Source organism: Trachypithecus francoisi, unplaced genomic scaffold, assembly GCF_009764315.1.
Source record: "Trachypithecus francoisi isolate TF-2019V2 unplaced genomic scaffold, Tfra_2.0 Contig01474, whole genome shotgun sequence".
Lineage (NCBI taxonomy): Eukaryota > Metazoa > Chordata > Mammalia > Primates > Cercopithecidae > Trachypithecus > Trachypithecus francoisi.
In genome coordinates this window covers 19,611,933-19,635,930 of record NW_022681435.1, presented here as the reverse complement: position 1 = coordinate 19,635,930, position 23,998 = coordinate 19,611,933, and the positions used below count along the sequence as shown (strand labels likewise).

Sequence of the window (23,998 nt, the reverse complement as noted above, 5' to 3'; positions counted from 1 at the left end):
GATAAAGTTTAGAATGTCCAATATTAAACAACATGATTATTTATTTTCTTTTTGAGTTCTAAAGAATGTTCCATTGAATTGATAATGCAGGACACAGGAATTTAGTTGTAAAAGATATAATTACTACTTCCAATTTACATAGTTTGTGTGCTTTGAGATAACAGTTCATAGGACATTTATGAAACCTATTTTGATATCTTCATACTTCATTGTACGGGAAAAAATAAATTATTAATGGACAGCAACAACAGAATATATGTGTTTCAATGTTATTGAAAGTGGGTGACCTTCACTAAATTTAAGTTCAATACAAAGGAGCATGTTCACATTTCACTGGGTTATTTAACTTGTTGGGCCCATCACGTGTATTCAACCGCATCGGATAGAGAAGGTATAATAAAATGTGAGCTATGTAAACTTCCCAAGTAATTTACCATGTAGTTAATGTATTACTCAAATTTCCATATATGAATGATTGATATTTTTGCTACTTTCAGCAATGTAGTTCAAATACTTCTTTCCTGTTATCCTCCATCTCTCTACCCACCATAAAGATCATAAGCTTTACATTATATTTAGAAGGTCTCACATCCAAACCCCCTTATTCCTTGTGACCCACTGACTTCAAGTCTAGTGTTCTTTAAAATAAATATGAGTTATTGCATGGTAAAAATACATATGCAATAGGACAGTAACATTAAAAGCAGTAAGGGAATGCAAAATTTCATAGAGGAAGGGAAGAGAGGGAGGCTGAAATAGATAATCTTACCAGGAATTATATGTAAAATGGCTCCTCCCTTGTCCCATTTGATTTATTCTTGGTTTATCGGCAGCTGCGATAAATGCAAAAACATGGCTTTCCCATCGATCTCTTTGTCTGTTAAAGGAAATTTTTATCGTTTCTATGAAAGAGACTTATTTGCCCTTTCTGACTGCATTCTGAAAGAGTTCTTATTAGAATATGAAGGTTAATTAAAATGCAAGTTGTATTTTGATGAAAAAATAAAAAGAAACATTTTCCTTGGCCATCTGTCAACCCTCAGTAAAATTTGAGAACATCTTATTACATTTTACTTCAAAGGGGACAATAATGTAAACTGCAAAATGAATAAATGAAATGAAAAACTAAGAGCATGTCTCATCCCACCACATACACATATATCGAAACCATAAGGTACAACATAATTATTAACATTCGAATTTGAAAATGATTCTCTTAGGATTATTTAGTCTTTCCGTAAAAGTTGTTAGTGTATACTACATTTCATTTGCATTTCCTGACAAGAGAACTGTAATGAACACAAATTATAAAAGGTGATCTCTCATCAATAGTATTTAATGTTTTGAAGAAATAGACCGGTGTACAAAGGGACAGGGAATTCATTTCTTTTAATGTATTTATTATTTCTTACTAGGAGAAGAAATGTAACTATTCCTCTTCAAAACCGTTAAAAATCAAGCACTGGGGCAGTCACCCCATCGTTTGCTCCCTATGTTCTGATGTCGTTAAGATGACCTCGAAGACAAATTAACTCTTGATTCAGGGTAAAGGTTTCTGCCAATCCAGTTCTTTTATCATAACCATGAAAAAAAATCACTGAAAATTACTTTATACAAGTTATGCAGTTCAGAATTGTTTTTCTTGATATTTGATCACTTTGATATATGACTAAGTTTCTGCTAGAGCCTCTAAACCAATCTCTTGACTTCATTTTCTCTTTCCTTCTGCAACCAAACGATTAATTTTCTCAAAGTACAACTCCAGTCATATTGCTTCCCAGGCTAAAAGGCATCATTAATGCCTCAATATAAGGGAAGTCTTCTCTACCCAGAATCTACCTAGAAATCAAAGTCCTTTGTAATTTAGAACCACCTTTGAGAGGATGGTATTTTATAACTGAAGCAAAATACAATGCATTTTTTTCTCTTTCTCCAATGAGATCTGTACTTTTGCTGCTCCATAACTCTGTTCACTACAAGTGTCTGCCTGTGGAAACCCTAGCTACACTTAAACAGCACTTGATCTCAATTGCACATTTCTTGTTGAAAATACTATTGATTTGGAGTTAACAGGAAATTCAAACTCTTTCAGGCACATAAGGAGCCCAGGTCACCGATCTGCCAAAAATGAAACAATGACGTTAAAGATGAAATTAGACATTTGAAATTGACCTATATGAATGTTTATGTTCATTGAGATGGTCATAATTAAGCATATGGTAAACATTAATACAGTCCAATTACTTCTGTGATTTGGTTACTTCTACTAGTTCCTCCCAGGGGAAGTTTGCTTAGTGGTGGTTTTCCTCCCCTTTCTTCTACACTCTAGATCACTCAACTTAGTTGGTATTTACTTCCCGTGCATCCTCTGGGCTTGCTGGTGGTGTTCAGGATCATGGCAAAGCCAGAGGTGACTGTGTATGAACTGATGGCAACATGTGGTCTTTGTACCAGGAAGCAGGTAAACGAGGTACTATTGAGTACTAAAGCAGTGCTCCAAGTACCGTGATTCTCTCAGGGTAACCTCAGCCTTCTAACAGTGGCAATTTGGAAGTACTAGACATTTTATCAGCTTTGTGCTCTCTGACAACAGAGTCTCTAGTTTCCCCAGAAACTTTTCTCTTACCTTTCTTCATATTTCATTGATGTCAATTATTTCATTATTATTTTGCTAATAGGCTGTGGATTTTTAAATGAAAACATTAAGTAAATGACAACAACAACAACAAAAACAGTTACTACAAAAGAGATCCAGAAATAGGTAAATTGTGAAGAACAATCACATAACCCTACCACTCAGACAAAAATACACATTACCGATACGGTATATATTCCTAGACTTAAATTGTTTACGTATATACAAGAAAATACATATATGTTATATATACATATATATAACATATATATTTTACTTTGAAACAAGAAAAAGAAAAAATACATGTATGTATATTCTATGGTACGCATTTTTACTTAGCATTTTCTTTTTCACACAGAATGTATACAGTAGATATTTTATGTGTCAGTGCATTTAGATCTAAATTGTCATATAATGGCTATATTGCATTTGAGTAGCTCACTGAACAATATGCATTTAATTAATCACTTTTAGTTTGACACTGAGGTAATTTCCACATTTTTCCTTATTTCCAACCACATTGTGATAAACAGTTTGGTTACTTTTGTGATTATTGTGCCTCAAGTTTGACCATAAATTAGAAATGATACTGTGTTATGTTCAAAATATTACTTCTCTACTTAATATATCAAATTGTTGCCTCAAAAATCTTAATTTCAAGTGTTCTGTGAAAACTAGAGGACTTAGAATTTTTTTTTAAAACAGATTATTTGTCACCACCCATGGGGAATCAAATCCAGTAGCTGTAGAGTAAGGCCCAGCTATGCCAGCTATGCATCTTTCTTTCTTTCTTTCTCTCTCTCTCTTTTTCTTCCTTCCTTCCCTCCTTCCTTCCTTCCTTCCTTCCTTCCTTCCTTCCCTCCCTCCCTCCCTCCCTCCCTCCTCCCTCCCTCCCTCCCTCCCTCCCTTCTTTCTTTCTTTCTTTCCCTTCCTTCCTTCCTTCCTTCCTTCCTTTCCTTCTCTTTCTTTCTCTCTTTCTCTCTTTCTCTCTCTTTCTTTCTTTCTTTCTTTCCTTCCTTCCTTTCCTTTCCTTTTCTTTTCTTTTTTTTGGACAGAGTCTCACTCTGTCACCCAAGCTACAGTGCAGGGGCACAATCTTCGCTGACTATAACCTCTGTCTCCTAGGTTCAAGCGATTTTCAGGCTTCAGCCTCTCAAATGCAGGCATTACATGTGCGAGCCACTGCCCCCAGACTACATTTCCAAAAGCTATACAAGATGATCCTGATATGCAACCAAAGAACTGGTATTAACATGTTACCCACATATTTTTGTTGTTGTTGCAGAAAAGACAAGGCTCTAAGTATTATGAATGCAGAATCTTATATGAGTAAGTAAAATTTGACCTACTGAATTGCATAACCTTAAACTGTGCCTATTACATATAAAATGAAGTGTGGCACTCAAGTAATAAGATCACACATTTTAGTCAAAAATACCTTTACTACTCGTAGCTAAATAGTCCACGGAAACACCCACATTGCCCAAGCAAATCTTAATATCTAACTCATTTTTAATGTATAAAATGATTAACATTTATTAAGGTTTTATATGTTGTTCTTCCAGATTCAAAGGTACTATAAAAATAAAATGACATTAAAAATCACTTTATTGTGGAAAGGGAACACTGACAATTTTCAAATAGTTTTTTAATGTCTGGTCATATTTCCCGATCACGTTGTTTACATTTGAGGCACAAAGTATTCAGTGCTTGAATCTGTTTTGCCAGGAATCACAGAGTTTATTTATGTTTTTATGTTACAAAAGAAGGAGTATAAATTAAGGTTGTAGACAAATACTTAAGGTTTAGGCTAAGCAGTTGCACTTACTCTGTAAGTAATAGACATCAATGAAGGTGGATAAACGGGGAAGACTCACAGTGATTTGAATCCACATAATAGACAGTTTGGAGTTAATAAAAATAAGACACATGAAAGAATTGAAAAGCAGAATGTTGATCTTATTTTGACCAAAATGAGCTAGGAATATTCATAAGGCAACTAGAAATGTCATTTTTTGTGTGTTTGAATTGCTTTTTCTAAAAATTAAACATTTAAATTTATACATTTGAGAAAAGAAATAATATGCTCAAGAGAAAGAATAGAACATAGCAGAAGGCCTGATGGCCAATTTTGAGAGACAGTCTAACTGTGCCATGAGATGACATCACAGTTTGTGTTTCCTGCTCATTTCATGTTGCACAGAACCAAAGATGATTAGAGAGATTCTCACTGTGGATTTGGGAAGGGAAATATGCACGATGAGCCTAGGACTACCTGGAAGCCATCAAAAACTACTGTGGGGTGTAAAAAAATAACAGGTTACCCAAATAAACTGCAAATTTACTTACACATAAAAATGGGTACACAGATATTTATAGCTGCATTTTTTTTCACATTGGCCCAAACTTGTAAGCAACCAAAATATCCATCAGTATGTAAATAGATAAACAAACTGGGGTCTATCCAGACAATGGAATATCATTCAGCATTAGAAACAAATGAGCTATCATGCTGTGATGGTTAATTTTTGGTGTCAACTTGACTGGATAAAGTTAATCTAGACAGCTGGTAAAGCACTATTTCTGGGTGTGTCTGTGAGGACGTTTCTGGAGAAAATTGGCATGTGAGTCCTTGAACAGAGTGGGAAAGAGCCTCCCTCATGTGGGTGGGCACCATCCACTTTCCTGGGGACCCAGATAGGATAAAATTATAGAGGGAAGGCAATTTCACTCTTTCATTTTTGGAGCCGGAGCACCCTTCTTTTCCTGGCCCTGAGCCCAGAACTCCAGTCTTCTCTGGTCTTTAGACTCCAAGACTTGTCCCAGCAGCCCCCAGGTTCTCAGGCCCTCTGCCTCAGACTGAGAGTCACACCCTCATCTTCCCTGGTTTGGAGGCTTTTAGACTTGGACTGAACCACACTGTTGACATTCCTGGTTGTCCAACTTGCGGATGGCTTATCATGGCACTTCTCAGCCTCCATAATCACGAGTCAATTCTCCAAATAAATCCCCTCTTATCTATTCATTTATCCATCCATCTAGCTGTCAACCTTCTGTCTGTCTGTCTATCTATCTATCTATCTATCTATCTATCTATCTATCTGTCATCTATGTATCCTGTTGGTTCTCTCTCTAGAGATCCCTCACTAATACACATGCCTTGAAAATACGTAGAAAATACGTAGAGGAAACTTCAATGTATATTATCGAGTGAAAGAAGCCAATCTGAAAAGTCTACACACTGCATGATTCCAACTATGTGACATTCTAGAAAAGACGAAACTATGCAGACAGTGAAAAGATTTGTGGAGGACAGAGGTCAGAGGGGAGAAAGATGAATAGGCAGAGCACAGTGGGTTTTTAGGACAGTGAAACCACTCTGTATACTATAATGTGGTCTATGTCATTACACATTTGTCCAAACCCACAGAATGTAAAGCACCAAGAGTGAAGCCTCATGTGAACTATGTATTTTGGATGACAATGATGTGTCCATGTAGATTTATCGATTATAACAAATGCACCACTGATGTGTGGAATGTTGACAGCAGGGGAAGCTGTGCATGGGTGGGGACAGAGAGCTATGGGAACTCTGTACTTTCTGCTCAAATTTACCGCAAACCTAAACAAAGAATTGTTTATTAATTTTTAGAAAATGTATAGCAGAAAACTTGAATATATTCACTCTGACTCAAGGGAGAGAGTTTAAGCACGAACAAAAAAGATTGAAAGCATTAAATAGATCTAAAATCCTTGCATTGATAAAGATTTTTTTTTTTTTTTTAAAGAAACATCTCCTTGTTTTCAACCAGAGTTTGCTAAGGTGCCCATGTACGATTCGGAAAATTGGCAAAATTTGCATTAATCCTGCCATACATCTCTGACTTTTCTTTTAGGTTAACTTCCTAATTTCTGGAAAAGACTCCAGAAGGGATGATAAAATTAGGAAAATACTGTATTGTGATCTGTAATGTAATACTGAATTTAGACCACATTCGATGGATCAGTCAATGACGTAAGCATTAGGTGAAGAGTTGATGGGGAATGTTATGAGAAAAGTTCAGACTGCACATTACCCAGTGATATCAGCATTGAATCAAAAGAGGCCACATAGGCGTAAGTGCCTCAAAATGGGATGAAATGGGGAGTGTGAGGCATGGCCTCTGAAATTCATCATGTACAGACGTAATTGAACTGTTAGCTAATTAACTTTCGAGGTCTAACTGTACTTTTGCAACACCTGGAAGAAATAGAGGAGCAAGTTAGCTCGTATTAGGAAGAAGCAATAAACTAAATGCAGAAAGTTGGATATTCTTTAGGGCTGGTTTTGATGATTAAAGAAGAAAAAAAATGGAGAGTAAAATAGATATAGAAGACATAACCACCAAAATTAGTGCTTGTGCTTATTTAAGTGCTGAATTAAACAAATATGCTGTAAGAAAAATATTTAGATTCAATTGGAAACATTCAGATATGAACCGGATATTAAATACTATTCAAATAATACTAAGTGATTGAGGTCAAAATTGTTAGCTTAATTCCATATTGTTATGTAAAATTATAATATCATTTTCATTTAGGACAACATATTGGCTTCAGTGGAGAAGTGGTGTGATATCTGGAATTTGCTGTAAAATCCTGCAGCAAAAATTAATTAAAATACATAAATAAGTAAACACAATAAAAACAAGTGGGGTGATTAGTAAACAAGATTGAAAGCATGTTCACAATTATTAAAGCTGGTTTCTAGATATGTAGGTGTTCACTATAATATTCTCTTTCTTTCTTTCAAAATTCCCATAATAAACAATTAGAAAAAAATATTCACTTATCTATTTGTTACCTACGTCAATAATTTTCTCTTCCTTATGAGTTTACTCCTTTTAGCTTATAAACAATCTGCCAGCTCCTCCATATAATGAAACAACAGCACTTATCTGCTTCTGTAAAAACAAACAAAAACATGCTTTAACACAGGTAGGTATCTATATTTGCTTTCTTCTATTTTCTATTCCTCATTCTCTCTCAAACCCACTGCAGTCAGGACTCTTTTCCACCACTTCTCTGAAGCCATGTTTGTCATCATGTTATCAGTTACTGATAACTTTCATATGCGACATTTTCCACTTCACTCAACAATTCTTAATGCATTGCACCAATGAACAGCGTATTTGACCCAGTAGAATGTCGTTTCTTCCTCAATATACTTGCCTCTTTAGGATTCCTTTCTGTTGTGCTGCTTTGGTTTCCCTCATACCTCACTGATCGCTTTTGTCTTTGTTGCTGAGCTCTCCTCTGGATGCTGACCTTGGGGAGCCTAGCGATGGCTTTAAATGTCATGTTCATGCTGATGATTGCCAAGTACATCTCATTAGCCCACCACTCTCTTGAACGTCTGAAAAGGTTATCTGTACACCTGACGTTCCTAACTTCATTCTCATAGATAGACATTTCATTCTTTACCTCTCCAGAATTGAGTTTCTGGTCTTTCCTCATAAATCTGCTTCACCAGCCAGGCATGGTGGCTCACGCCTGTAATCCCAACACTTTGGGAGGCCAAGGCGGGTGGATCACAAGTTCAGGAGCTCAAGACCAGCCTGGCCAAGATGGTGAAACCTCATCTTACTAAAACTACAATAATTAGCCTGGCATGGTGGCAGGCGCCTGTAATTTCAGCTACTCGGGAGGCTGAGGCAGGAGAATCTCTTGAACCCGGGTGGCAGTGGTTGTAGTGAGCTGAGATCTCTCCACTGCACTCCAGCCAGGGCAACAGAGTGAGATTCCGTCAAAAAAAAAAAAAGTTTCACCTGCAGCTTTTCCTGATTAAATTGATGAAAATTATATCCTTTTAATTAGTGTCAAATAATTAGAGTTGTTCTTATTTATCTCTTTTTCAGACAGTTCATATCCAATCCATCAGAAAACCCTGATGTCTTTCAAAATATATTTAAATATGATGTCTTTATGTCACTTTTCCTATTCCCATTGTCCTGTGAGCTAAAGATTTTTGGGAAATAGCTCTTAAAGAATCTCCATGGTTCTGCCTTTTCCCTCCTCCCTCCCTCTAGCATACTCAGAATGAAAAAGTTAGTGAAATCTGTTTTTAATATAATCCAATTAATATCAAATCTTCATTCAAAAACCTATAGATTCGTTTCATTGAGAGGCAAAGCCCAAACCCTAGATTGAGATCTGGGTCCTTCTGTCTGTGGGCTTCCCTCCTGTCAATATTGAACCATGTAAAAGTACGTGGTCCCAGCTTAGGGGTTTTACATTGACCTTGTAAAAGGAAATCCTTAGCCAAATTAAATTTAACAGAGATTAACTGAGCAAAGAACACTTCACCAATCCGGCAGCTTCTGGAACCAGAGTAGGCTCAGAGAGACTCCAGGACAGCCACGTGGTGGAAGAAGATTCATGGACAGGAAATGCGAAAAGTCACATAGAATAATTGGTGACAGCTCAGCCTTTCCCTTGTTGAAACACAGCTTGAATGGGTGGTCCCTTCTGATTGGCCGAAGTTCAGTGATTGGCACAACCTCAGTTACGGTCTGCTTACACCTCCATTTAGGTTACAGTTCACTGTGTACAGAGAAACCTTTGGGGTGAACTTAAAATATATAAGGTGGCAGTTTTAGGAGACATTTAATTCAACATCCTATAGTGCAAAATTATTGATGTGAATTATACACGACACTATCTTTAATATTGACCAATCCAATTACTTTTTTTTAATTTTTAATACTAAGTTTTACATGAGGTAATCACAAGGTTCAGAGAGATTGAATACTTTTCCAAAGTGAATATACAACGGAGTCAAAACTTCAATCCAGGTCTTTCTCTGACTCTGGGGTGCATATTCTTACCATTGAATTACACTGCTTCTAATGCAATGATGGAGAAACTGGATGCCCCAGTGTTCACAGACATTTATAAATATGTAAAAAGATCTCCACTAGTTTCATTTTTACTAAAATTGCACAGTTTTATTCACTATGACTAGTAGAAATTATTTCCCAGTACTAACCTCTTGTCCTAATCACATTTTAGATTTTACAAACTAATACTGAACATGGTTTTGTCTGAATTCTAATTCTCTGTGCTGAGCATTGCTTGGCTTTTGAAAAAAGGTTTCAAATAAACGTAATTAAATAAATTTGAAGCTGTTGCTTATTTTATTTTCCATTTCATTTTCTTTCCAATGTAAATATATATATAGTTCTGGAAATTAGTTTATTATTTTCTTCTTACAAATCTTTAATCAAAGGTTTAGTGTGTTCAGGGGATCCACTAGCATGCCACAGGCTCATACATTTAGTTCTAGGGTAGTGTTCTAAGGTCTGCTCTGCTATCTTCATCAGCGTGGTAGTTTACTTTTTTCACTGGAAGTAAATGCAGTTTATATAACCCATTGGTGTCACCGACAGCGGCCATATACTTCAAATTGTGCCGTACGTTTTACAGTCTCAAAACTTTGTGAGCGTAACATGAAGTGAACATTTGCTTCTGAAGGTCCCTAGCATGCCCTTACCTGTGTGATAATCCGTGGGTGGCCAACAATACCATGCTAATATATTTCTAACAGTGTACAGCATATACAACACTTCTTAATAACTCAAGATTGCTACTACCTTATTAAAATGTAATGTAGGGTTTTATTCCTGTTACAGTTAGCTTGAAATCACGCTTACAATCATGGGTAATTTCACTGGCAAATGTATTTAAAATAAGAATTTAAATGTCTCATAATTCAAAAACCTATCGAATTTGGAAAATTCTGTGTGTGAATTTCTTATATCAACATAACAGGCTAAGATAAGGGTAACTTTTCTGTCCTCTGGCATTAATGAAGAAGTTCAGACTTGCTGTTTGAGGCACTTGATTAAGGAACCTTTCCATATCCTCCAGTGCAATACTCAAGCAGTGTCTCATGCAAGAAGCAAACTCCCACTACTCTTGTTTCTGCCCTTAACTTCCCTTTGTTCTGTAAAGTTGAATGGTTTGACTTTCATCTTAGCAAATGCAAATATTCTAAGCCAAGGTTCATGCCTCTACGATTCATTGGGACACCAAATGAAAACAACATATTTGAGTAACAACACATACAACCACTTAAAATTTGGTGTCTGACCCAAAACTCAATTCCGGATTAATGAGTGACAAGAGTCAGATCAAACTCTGTTCCTTATTTGCTTAGGTTTAATATGATTTTCCCAAGCTCAGTTCATGTAATGATAAATTATTGACTAACTCCGAGGGCCCTGCTAATAGAAGTTGTATTGCTATGAAACCTACTTCACACGGTTCTCACGGGGCACTTTTCTGGGAGTATACACACTAATGGAATTGATTTTTCTACCAGCCTCAAGGATGAGTCGTTATTGGAGTACTTGGTGCTCTTAAAAATTATGCAGTCCTTATTTCTGGCCAGGGTCTTGATGAAACATTTTGCTTCTTGGCTTCAGTTTGTATAGTTCACCACTTATTCTACCACAGAGTCTACTTCAGTCCTTCCACACTGCGTGTTCATTCACTGTGGATCTGAAGGGAACACAGCTGCTCTTTTATTAGTGCATGCAAACATAATGACATAATTTTTTAAAAAAGCAATAAAATACCCTAGGACAAGTTTACCAAGAAATTTTCAAGCACTCCACTAAGCAAAGAGACTTTGACAATAAATCTACCTATTGGCTTTACATCTGATGTTATTTTCTAGATTGCTACACACAGGTGGATTAAGGATTATCTAACAGTGATTTATAAATTGAACCTAACACATCATTCTTAAAATTCAACTAATGTCATCCCTAAGAAGTTGCAATAAAATGTCCTTTGCATTTGATATTATTTTGATACTTGATTTCAGTACTCCAGAAGTACTAGTATGGCACAAATTTTATTCTGGTATGATATTACAGCATGCATTCTACTTTAATCTATTTCTTGATATTTATTATTATAAAATATTTAACTGTTAAGTAATAGTAAAAAAATTATGATTATTTTTAATCTTATTCGTAAGAAATCACTATTATTAATGAGCAGGTGGGTAGTAGTGTCCTGGATTTTTTTTTTTTTTTTTTTGGTGGACAGGAAGTAGAATTTATTGGTATTAAGTGGGGGCAGCATATTGGAAGCCCTCATGAGTGCAGGGCCCGCCATTTGTCCAGAGGACCACGATTGGGGATGTACTTGACCCCACAGCCATCTGGGATGAGCCGCTTTTCAGCCACCATGTCTTCAAATTCATCAGCATTGAACTTGGTGAAGCCCCACTTCTTTGAGATGTGGATCTTCTGGCGGCCAGGAAACTTGAACTTGGCCCTGCGCAGGGCCTCAATCACATGCTCCTTGTTCTGCAGCTTGGTGCGGATGGACATGATGACTTGGCCAATGTGAACCCTGGCCACAGTGCCCTGGGGCTTTCCAAAAGCACCTCGCATGCCTGTTTGGAGCCTACATTGGGGTAGTGCAAAGTTAGAAACATGAATGTCCATCGGAAAGGCTTATCTCCAAGGTCCCTTAGAGCAACCCATACAACAAACAGGCTGCATACACTACCAATTAAGCTGCTGTTTGCAGCCATTGCACACTGGGCCCCCATGAGGAAAGGAGTGTCCTGGATTTTTATATCCATTTACAGACACATATTTTGTTGTAAAATATAAGAATATGCTCTCTGAATTATCCCAAAGTTTTTTTTAAAAGTGCATTGCATATACATTTTCCCATCTGTATGTGGAAATATATTTTATTCTTTAAATAACTGCAGAGTATGACCTGTTACATGCAGGTATTCATTTATAAATGTATACAAATTACTTTATGTGACAAGATTGACAAGATTGTTTCCAACTTAAAAATATTATTGTAAATAATGCTGTAAAGAACATTCTCCTGCTTAATTTTCGTCTATTTTTACATGATAATTTCCTAGAAGTAAAATTTCCAGGTCAGAGGATATTTAAAAAGTGTATATATTATTATTAGTGATCTATTGTATGCTAAAACTGTTGAGCCCATTTATAATCTCAGCTGTAATATATTAACCATATTTAAGCTAATGTTTGCATAGTATTTCTTACTCCAGTCATAACTTTCATCCTTTTCGTACCCTGATTATTAAAATGTATACAATTCACATATGACAGGTTTTAAAATTCAATCTGACAATCTGCTTTTTAATTAAAGTATTTAATCCATTTATTGTTAATGTAATGACAAATATAGTGTGTTTAGATCTATCATCTAATATCATTTTCAATGCTCTTTAACTTCCACTTTCATTCTTTTTTTTTCTTTCAGATATTTTATTTTGAATAAATAAAGAAAAAGTCGGCAGGGCGTGGTGGCTCACGCCTGTAATCCCAGCACTTTGGGAGGCCGAGGCGGGTGGATCACGAGGTTAGGAGATCGAGACCATCCGAACTAACACAGTGAAACCCCGTCTCTACTAAAAATGCAAAAAAAAATTAGCTGGACGTGGTGGTAGGCGCCTGTAGTCCCAGCTACTCGGGAGGCTGAGGCAGGAGAATGGTGTGAACCCGGGAGGCGGAGCTTGCAGTGAGCCGAGATAGTACCACTGCACTCCAGCCTGGGCGACGGAGTGAGACTCCATCTAAAAAAAAAAAAAAAAAAAAAGAGAAGAAAAAGTGAATTTTCTTTGTTATTTTCCTTTAGTTATATATTTATATATTTATAAGACAGTGGTTAGTAGTTTTTTTTTTTTTTAAATGAAGGTATGGTATCTTCATTTCTTTGTTCCTGTTTTTGTTGTTGTTGTTGTTGTTGTTGTTGTTATTGCTTGTAGAGATAAGGATCTCTTTATGTTGCTCAGGCTGATCTTGAATTCTTGACCTGAAGTGATCCTCCCACCTCAGCCTTCCATGGCACTGGAAGTATAGATGTAAGCTACCACACCCAGCCTGGATGCTTTAAATATCTCCTCTTTCTCTTTGTTCTTTTGCAGCATCTCACTCAATATTTCTAGATATGGTTTTTTTCATATTTATTTATTTTAGTTTATCAAGGCACAATTTGCATACAGTAAATACACTGATTTTAATGTACAACTCAATGATTTTTAGTAAACTTAGGGAGTTGTGCAGCTCATGCTAGAATTCAGGTTTAGAACATTGCTATTACCTCAAAGAAATCCCTCATTTGCAGTCACTTCCCATTTCTAGCCCCATTCCTAGGCACCACCATCGGTGTTAGATCTGTGACCTTGCTTTAGTTTGTGGCCCTTTGTGACTCTGGGGCTTGATATTGTTCAGATGTTTTAGAAACTTATTGATCATGATCAGATAGTGTTTCTGATCTATTCTCTCATGGTTGCTTTTGTTGGATTCCAAATTTGCGCTATGTTCCATCTATCTCTTCTGTTTTCTTTTAGATTTTCCTTCTAATCTACTTTTCATAATTTACTCATTTCTGGGCACTGAACGTTCCTTTTTTTCCTCCCATGCATTTGGAGCCCAGTGAAAACTCTAATTAGCTTCTCAGACTCATCTGCTGCTTTCTGTTAGGCTTCTCAGCCTCTAGGCTCTGAGAAATTTGCAGATACACTGAGGGAAACGTGGCACCAAATATTGGGCTTCCATGGCTGTACTTGCCAACTTTTGCATCTTCACTCTCAAGGTTGTCTGCCCTGTGAGCCAAGAGTTGTAATTTTTGTCTCTGCAGTGCTGTGCAACTCCCAATGACCCTCATCAGCTTTTATCCTGGTAGCTGCTACCTTTTTCTCTTACCTATTTCTCAACCAAATAAAGAAAATTAATGTAAGAATTCTGAGTCATAGCTCCTTGTATCACATCAATAGTGATTACAATTTTTAGCTCGTGAAGAAAATTACCATGATTGCTCTCCTAAAAATAATTCATTATTCACTTATTTTTCAGGACACTTGCAGGAGATCTGTATTTGGCTAAAATGTTGCTAATTTTTCTACTTTATAAAAAAGATTGTCAACTTGAAAAATATCAGTTCTTGAAATATCTTCAAAATTTGTCAAGTTCAATTGATTTTTTTGAAGTGTTTCATTTATCCTGGAATCTTATATTATTTCAGGTACAATAGATTATACTTTATGGTTGAAAACATATTTTTTATTTTGTATTACTCCATGTACTGTTTTGCCTGCCATAGAACAGTTATTCCTTCATAACTGATTTCTTTAGAGCCATCACCATGTTCTTACATTAACGTACTGGTAAGGGAAATTTTTCCATTTCTCAAAAAGATTTTAATCAGTTCTTATTTTCAGTTTAAAATAAACATAACTTTTGTAAAGATTAAGAAAATAGCATAAATTACTGGCACATAGAGAAACTTTCATATAACTATAAATATTAAAAGATGCCATATATCGAATCTTGTGCTTGTTCAGTCACATTCTAAGTAACAGTATTCACTTAAGAAGACAGATTCTGTATTTTCTAGGCCACTTTTGGTCAATTTGTGCCTCAAAGTTTGCCTGCATGGAAATGGCAGCAAATTTTCTCACTGCAGAGTTTTCATAATCTGCTGTTTGGATGAAAACTAACAGCATGCATCACTTAATTTTAAAGTACAACATGTTGCACTGATAAAACATCCTGTTCTAGTTTCGATTGCCACTTAACATGTCATCCTGAATTTAGGAGTTTAAAACTATGGTGAATGTATTCTTATGATCTTGTGGGTTAGAAATTGAGGAAGGTCTTGTCAATTTCCTTGTTCTGTCTGGTGTTAAAATGGTTTTCTGCTGATAGTTGGGGGCGGGGCCACATTGGTCAAGATGATTCCACTGACAGGCTTGCTACCTTGATGGGAAAGGTACCCCTGACTGCTATCTCTCTCCCTTCATGTAGTTTCTGAGCTGCTTCATGAGGGTTCTCTAATAGAGCAGTCATATTCTCTACATGACATCTCTAGGCTTGAGACCAGCGTGGGAACTGCCACTCTTCAAAAAGGCTATTTCCAGAAATGGTGTACCACTCTTTCCATTTTACCTTAGTATCAGAGAAGTCATAGGCAAGACCAAATTCAAGGAGAACAGAAATATATCCCACTTTTTAATGGGAGGATTGTTAAATACATTATATTTATTTGTTTAATACAATCTGTATAAATCAGCATTATTACTAACACTATTAATGCTAGCAAATACACGCCACTGCATTTTCTCATAATTTTAAAACCTTTTCTCTAAATGCATACCAATTCAGGAAGGCTATTGAATTATTACTATGTTCAGCCCAAAGCCTTTTTTTTCCAGAAATTATAATAATTTCTTCCTGATTGTTATGAGCATTTTTATATATATCAGTAATTCAAATGTGACCCACCTGTTTTTTCTAAGTGTTCCTATAGTTTGATTATTTGAGATATTATAATTTGTTTCCTGAATTTATTTGTCATATTTTACACAAAGAAGACATTCCATAGACGTTTTAACAAATAGCATTTCTCTCATCATTCTTCTTTAGATTTTGTGTCTTGTTTGGCTTGGTTCTATAGATTTATAGAAAATATGATAATATTAGATTATGTGATATTTGTGTAATACTATTAAATCAAAGAACTGATAAGCCAGTGACCAGAATGAGTTAAATTGTTGCCTAATAAACTTCACTTACATGAGGGAGTAGTTAATAAATAGAATAATTCCGAAGGCCTATAAAATTAGTTGGGAGAACTAGATGCATATGTAGGTTGGACTAAGGCTGAATTTATAATCAATGTTCCTTGGAAAAGCAGATACACATTGGAGTTAGGTATATATTTGGAAATGAAAACATTCCTATGGTAGTTTTATGTGATTAAAAAATACAGAACTTCAATTTGAAATCTTCTATTTTATAATAATTTGCCAGACTATAGAAAACAACTATCAGAAGTAAAACATGTATAATATCTACAGGGATAATTAATTTCTTAAGAGTATATTTCAAAGTCACATCACTGTAATATTGATGCAAAGTAGAATTATTGGGGAAAAACACCATCAAATATTTGTATCTTTATCACATCATCACTTTGATCACTGAATCATTGTCAGCTGATATATCTAGCTAATGATAGAACTTCTGTAGAGGTCCTCCAATTTAGAGATTTTTCTGAGAAAAGGGAATAGGAGATTCTAAATTCTTAATAAGGTCAATCCAATTATTAACATGAAAAAGAATCACTGTTCAACCTAATCAGGAAGCGTATTCTAGTATTATAAAAGTGTCTTAGAGCTTATATATATATATATATACACACACACACCTAGAGTGTATATATATACACATACACAGATATGTAGCCCCATTAGTAAGCTTCCAATAAAAGAGTGAAATAATAGTAGTGCTAATTTAATGGGGAAAACCAAATGAAGAATGTACGATCAGGTACCCTTAACAGATGTCCTAATTAAATATCATTAAGGAGACTATTAGGTGAATTAAAATTGAGCCTTTCATTTACTACCAAAAATATATCCATTAATTTAAAATGGAGCTGTTATATAGGCTGAAATATCCACCTGTGAAATAGGAAACTAGGTCTGAATTGTCTGGAATCAGTCTATCATGCTCACTACACTTCTAGGTCACTAAGGGGAACTTGGATATCTAATACTGATAGCTGAAATTTTTAAATGGAGAATAAGGCAAACTAGTTTTCACGAAGTTTCATGAAGATTTATAAATAGTTCACAATGTCTTTGAGGATGTTTTAAAATTTGTTCTTTGATACAAAATAAAGTATTAAACTATACAGATTTTTTTTTCATTTTTAATGATAACTTCCTGTGGAAACACATTTTAAAAGAATAATAATTTAGTTTTTTAGGTCAGTATTTTTCAAACTAGGAAGCAAGCCATAAACCTGTTAAGTCCTCTGGGATATTGGAGGCATGTATTTTTCTTTTTTAACGGGGATTTTTATAATATCAAGCATGGATGAATACAAAGCAGCGATTAATACATTTTTCCCACTGCTGCTTAGTTAATACTATACAGAGAAACACGTGGCGAACATCGGAGCAGTATTAGTGTTCCTAATATTTACCTATATTTACTAATAAATTTCTTGTAATTAGATACAAGAATGACAAAATATAGTAGCAAAACTCGAAACCTTAGCCAGGCACAGAGGCACATTCCTGCAGTTCCGGTTATTTGAGACCTGAGGTGGGAAGACTGCTTGAGCCCATAGATGCGTTGCTGTGTTGCTCAAGCAGGCCAGGCGGTGCAACATAGCAATATCTCTCTTAAAACAAGACAAAAAGATACTTCTCAATCTTGTAAATGTGTTTATAGAATTCCCTTTTGTGTTCAGTCCACCTGTTCTTGTCCGTTTAGCTAATGTCCAACTGATTTTTGTTAAATTCTCTAAGGGAAGGCTCCCCATTTAACCAATCAGAATAGGTGAGGCCCAAGCATCCTTCCGTTCCATACTTCCAACCTGGTGCCTAACCTAGGATCCAACGATGCTTTTGGGGGATTACACAAAAGGAGTCAAACTGGGGAAGATTTTAGGATAAAGTTGCATTGCTATAAAGCAGTAATAGAGGCGGGCAGATCACGAGGTCAGGAGTTTGAGATCATCCTGATCAACATGGTGAAACCCCATCTCTACTAAAAATATAAAAATTAGCTGGGCGTGGTGGCGCACGCCTGTAATCCCAGCTACTCAGGAGGCTGAGGCAGGAGAATTGCATGAACCTGGGAGATGGGGGTTGCAGCAAGCCGAGATTGTGCCACTGCACTCCAGTCTGGGCAACAGAGCCAGACTCCATCTCAAAAAAAAAAAAAAAGCAGTAATAAACTCTACAAGTGTGAGAGCATAAAAAGCAGAGAGATCTTCAAAAGAATGAATCTCCTTAAGCCTGAAGGTATAAATATTTTAATTATATAATCCCTAAATCTCCTAATACATCACATTCAATATGTGTTTTTAGAGTAGATTCTTGTGCTGATTAACAAACATACCTATGTTTAACTAATGAGCCATTGAACATAGAGGTCTGCCTTACATCATTTGTGATTATGATACCCCTCCTTCTAACTTACAGTAAGTTCTTTCTCTGGGAATCAGTTTGTCAATATATGTAACCAATTATTAAATGGAGTAAGACTCCAAGCACTAGCAGGGCACCTCTCTATTTTTCTATAATTACATTCTTCAAACTTGCTCTTTCCAAGTGTCCTTCACTACCATTTAACAGCATCTGGGCATAACCAAAGCTTTCTTTTCATTTTCAGGACTCAGTATCTTTCAGAACCACTGTCTTACTTCCCCTTCACAAACTGTCTCCCTTTCTCCCATCTCAGGCCTGGCTCTGTCCGGACTGCTGGCTCTCACTTCCTTTCTCGCTCTTCAGTTTCTCCTTCTTGAACAACAGGTCTTCAAGGTCTCTAGGGAAGAAGGAATAGACTTCACATAAAAGACAAAATAAGTTTTTATTTGATAGGTGTGAAATATATTTTTCTTTTTTTTAATTGTAGTTTTTTTTATTATTTAAGCTCTAGGGTACATGTGCATAACGTGCAGGTTTGTTACATATGTATACTTGTGCCATGTTGGTGTGCTGCACCCATCAACTCGTCAGCACCCATCAATTCGTTACTTATATCAGATATAACTCCCAATGCAATCCCTCCCCCTTCCCCCCTCCCCATGATAGGCCCCGATGTGTGATGTTCCCCTTCCCGAGTCCAAGTGATGTCATTGTTCAGTTCCCACCTATGAGTGAGAACATGCAGTGTTTGGTTTTCTGTTCTTGTGATAGTTTGCTAAGAATGATGGTTTCCAGCTGCATCCATGTCCCTACAAAGGAAGCAAACTCATCCTTTTTTATGGCTGCATAATATTCCATGGTGTATATGTGCCACATTTTCTTAATCCAGTCTGTCACAGATGGACATCAACTAACGAGCAAAATAACCAGTTAATATCATAATGGCAGGATCAAGTTCACACATAACAATATTAACCTTAAATGTAAATGGACTAAATGCTCCAATTAAAAGACACAGACTGGCAAACTGGATAAAGAGTCAACACCCATCAGTCTGCTGTATTCAGGAGACCCATCTCACATGCAGAGACATACATAGGCTCAAAATTAAGGGATGGAGGAAGATCTACCAAGCAAATGGAGAACCAAAAAAAGCAGGGGTTGCAATCCTAGTCTCTGATAAAATAGACTTTAAACCATCAAAGATCAAAAGAGACAAAGAAGGCCATTACATAATGGTAAAGGGATCAATTCAACAGGAAGAGCTAACTATCCTAAATATATATGCACCCAATACAGGAGCACCCAAATTCATAAAGCAAGTCCTTAGAGACTTACAAAGAGACTTAGACTCCCATAGAATAATAATGGGAGACTTCAACACTCCACTGTCAACATTAGACAGATCAACGAGACAGAAAGTTAACAAGGATATCCAGGAATTGAACTCATCTCTGCAGCAAGCAGACCTAATAGACATCTATAGAACTCTCCACCCCAAATCAACAGAATATACATTCTTCTCAGCACCACATCGTACTTACTCCAAAATTGACCACATAATTGGAAGTAAAGCACTCCTCAGCAAATGTAAAAGAACAGAAATTATAACAAACTGTCTCTCAGACCACAGTGCAATCAAACTAGAACTCAGGACTAAGAAACTCAATCAAAACCGCTCAACTACATGGAAACTGAACAACCTGCTCCTGAATGACTACTGGGTACATAACGAAATGAAGGCAGAAGTAAAGATGTTCTTTGAAACCAATGAGAACAAAGATACAACATACCAGAATCTCTGGGACACATTTAAAGCAGTGTGTGGAGGTAAATTTATAGCACTAAATGCCCACAAGAGAAAGCTGGAAAGATCTAAAATTGACACTCTAACATCACAATTAAAAGAACTGGAGAAGCAAGAGCAAACACATTCAAAAGCTAGCAGAAGGCAAGAAATAACTAAGATCAGAGCAGAACTGAAGGAGATAGAGACACAAAAAACTCTCCAAAAAATCAATGAATCCAGGAGTTGGTTTTTTGAAAAGATCAACAAAATTGACAGACCGCCAGCAAGACTAATAAAGAAGAAAAGAGAGAAGAATCAAATAGACACAATAAAAAATGATAAAGGGGATATCACCACGGACCCCACAGAAATACAAACTACCATCAGAGAATACTATAAACACCTCTACGCAAATCAACTAGAAAATCTAGAAGAAAGGGATAATTTCCTGGACACTTACACTCTTCCCAAGACTAAACCAGGAAGAAGTTGAATTCCTGAATAGACCAATAGCAGGCTGTGAAATTGAGGCAATAATTAATAGCCTACCAACCAAAAAATGTCCAGGACCAGATGGATTCACAGCTGAATTCTACCAGAGGTACAAGGAGGAGCTGGTAACATTCCTTCTGAAACTATTCCAATCAATTGAAAAAGAGGGAATCCTCCCTAACTCATTTTATGAGGCCAACATCATCCTGATACCAAAGCCTGGCAGAGACACAATAAAATATATTTTTCTTAGTTAACAACCACAATGAATAGTTCAGAAGTCAATATTTCTGGGTCCCTCAGGAGCCAAAGCACTTGATTTTAATGCAGTTGAATTTATGTTAATGTCCTTTCATACAGACTACATTTATTATTTTTTCATTGAAGAAATCCTATCTAAAGTTATAACAGTGTGTTTCCGCATTGCCTTTGAAAATGTGCTTTTTGCAATGGATTTTTAATACACATTAATAGGCATTAATTTTGGCACTAGTTTGATTTTTTTTCCCATGTGGATTCTGAATTGACTCAATAGCATTCATTTTATAGGCTGTATTTGTCTACTCTCTTGAAATCCAAGTTGAAAATGTAATGGAGTGTATTTGTCATTAATCAAGGTTTCATTTGTGCTTCGTTCCTTTTGGACTCTTTATTTTCCATCCATTTGACTATTCCTGTTCTAATACCCCGTTACCTTAATTCTTAAACCATGACACATTAATTCTTGATATAGATTAAGAAAAATCACCTCATCTTGATTTATTCTTAGTCGTTTGCATTTCTACATACATTTTAAAATATTCTTGTCAATTTGTATACAATCACATACACTTGTGTATGTGGACTTTCACAAGATTTTTTATAGGAATTGCATTGATCTATAGATCAATTTGATTAGAAGTCATATTTTTAGAGAAAGGGAAAGAGATGTGTATATTATATATAATACACATATTATATATATATAATACATATATAATAGACAATATGTATATTATATATAATAAATATATAACAGATAATACATATATAATACATATATAATAGACAATACATATATATAATAGATAATACATATATTATATATATAATACACACACACATACACACAGATTATTTAAGTAGTTGGCTCACTGAATTTTGGAGACTGATAAATTCAAAATCTGCAGGCCAGGCCAGCAGGCTGGATGCCTGCGCAAGGAAGAGTAGATGTCACTGCTGGAGTCCTAAGGTCCTCTTCCTAGGAGAGGGCTGTACTTTCTTAAGCCTTCAGCTCATGGCATGAATCTCACCCACGTTATGGAGGGTACTATACTTTGCTCATATTCTACCTACATGTTAATTGCATCTAAAATACCTGCGCAGCAACATGTAGACCTGTTTCACCAAATATCTGTGTACCGTGGGCTAAACACGTTTACACATAAATTAACAGTCCTGTATAATATGGTTTGGCTGTGGGTCTCCACCTAAATCTAACCTTGAATTGTAATAATTTCCATGTGTCATGGGAGGGACCCAGTGGGAGGTAACTGAATCATGGGGGCGGGTCTTTCCCTTGTTGTTCTCTGTTAGTGAATAAGCCTCACGAGATCTGATGATTTTATAAATTATCAGATTTATAAAAGCTGTCTCTTGCCTGCCACCATGCAAGATGTGACTTCGCTCCTCCTTTGCCTTCTACCATGATTGTCAGGCTTCCCCAGCCATGTGGAACTGTGAGTCTATTAAATCTCTTTCCTTTATAAATTGAATTACCCAGTCTCAGGTATGTCTTTATTAGCAGTGTGAGAACAGACTAATACACAGTATATGGTTATATATAGTTTTATATGGATACAGTTGTATAACTGTTTAACCTTATAATTACATACAGCTGTATAATTGTATTTCACACACACCTATCTGTAAAACTATATACATTTTTTAAAACAAGATTTTTATTTTGCTTTACCATCTTCATTAGTTCTAATAACCTATCAGTCAACTTGTTTTTTATATGAACAACCATGTTATCTATAAGTTTGATTTATTACTTTTTAATCTTTTCATTACACAGATACAGTTGACTTATTCCTGACCTCTAACAAATAAGATTTCAATTTGACCACTAATTTATGACCTTTGTGATAGATTTTTTGTGATAACCTATTTTAGTTTAAGGGATTTTTCTTCTATAGTTTATATGTTATTTTAAATAATTATTCCAAGTTATATTAAATGCTTTTCAGCACCTACTGATGTAATCTCTATTATAACTTGAATTAGTGAATTCGTTCTAATAATATACAATCTTGCATTCTTAATAAGAAACTAATTAGTTTTAATATATTACCAATTTATTATACGTTGCTGGATTCATCTTACTAACTTAGGTTTCAGATATTTACATTTATATTCATGAGTAGATGGAGCCTACGTTTGAAATCTCATACTGTTTTTTAAGTTTTTCCATTAAGCATTTAAGTAAAATAAAAATTATTGAGAAGCATTTTCTCTTTTTCTATTCTCTTGAAGTATATGGATTTGGAAGCACAATTAACCCTTAAACAATGTGAAGTTTAGGGGAGCTCTGACCTCTTCTACAGTTGAAAATCCTTGTGTAGGCTCTGAATCCCTAAACACTTAATGACTAATAGCCAACTGTTGACTGGAAGCCTTACCAATAACATAAACAGTTAACACGTATGTTGTATGTTATGTGTATTATATACTGTATTCTGTCAATAAAGTAAGCTAGAGGAAAGAAAATGTCATTAAGAAAACATAAGCGAAATAAAATATATATGTTTCCTTTTTATTAAGTAGAAGTGGATTATTTTGAAGGTCTTCATCCTCATTGTCCTCATGTTGAGTAGACTGAGAAAGAGGAAGAGGAAGGATTGGTCTTTCTGTCTCAGGGGTGCCAAAGGCAGAAGAAAATCTGCACATAAGTGGATTTACACAGTTCAGACCTGTGTTGTTCAAGGGTCAAATGTATTTGCTTACAGAAAATCTGGAAGAATTTGCCTGTACACCTGCTGCATGTTGTTTTGCATGTGTGAGGTTGGAGAAGCAGAATAAATTTAATTTGTGGCTGTAGCAGTATTCA

General features: G+C 35.7%; 1 protein-coding gene, 1 long non-coding RNA gene and 1 other non-coding gene across 3 annotated transcripts; all 3 read right to left on the bottom strand.

The window, feature by feature from the left end:
• Positions 1-1,320: 1,320 nt before the first annotated feature.
• LOC117062287 lies at positions 1,321-19,023 on the bottom strand. Its single transcript, XR_004428287.1, has 2 exons — positions 18,902-19,023; positions 1,321-2,118 (listed from the first exon to the last, which is right to left on the bottom strand). It is a non-coding gene; the product is annotated as an uncharacterized LOC117062287 (long non-coding RNA).
• On the bottom strand, positions 11,704-12,225 carry LOC117062286 (60S ribosomal protein L10-like). The gene has a single exon (XM_033175649.1). The coding sequence runs from the start codon at positions 12,133-12,135 to the stop codon at positions 11,779-11,781; it is 357 nt and encodes a 118-aa protein (XP_033031540.1). The 5' UTR covers positions 12,136-12,225; the 3' UTR covers positions 11,704-11,778.
• On the bottom strand, positions 12,143-12,275 carry LOC117062643. Its single transcript, XR_004428485.1, has one exon. It is a non-coding gene; the product is annotated as a small nucleolar RNA SNORA70 (small nucleolar RNA).
• Positions 19,024-23,998: the final 4,975 nt, after the last annotated feature.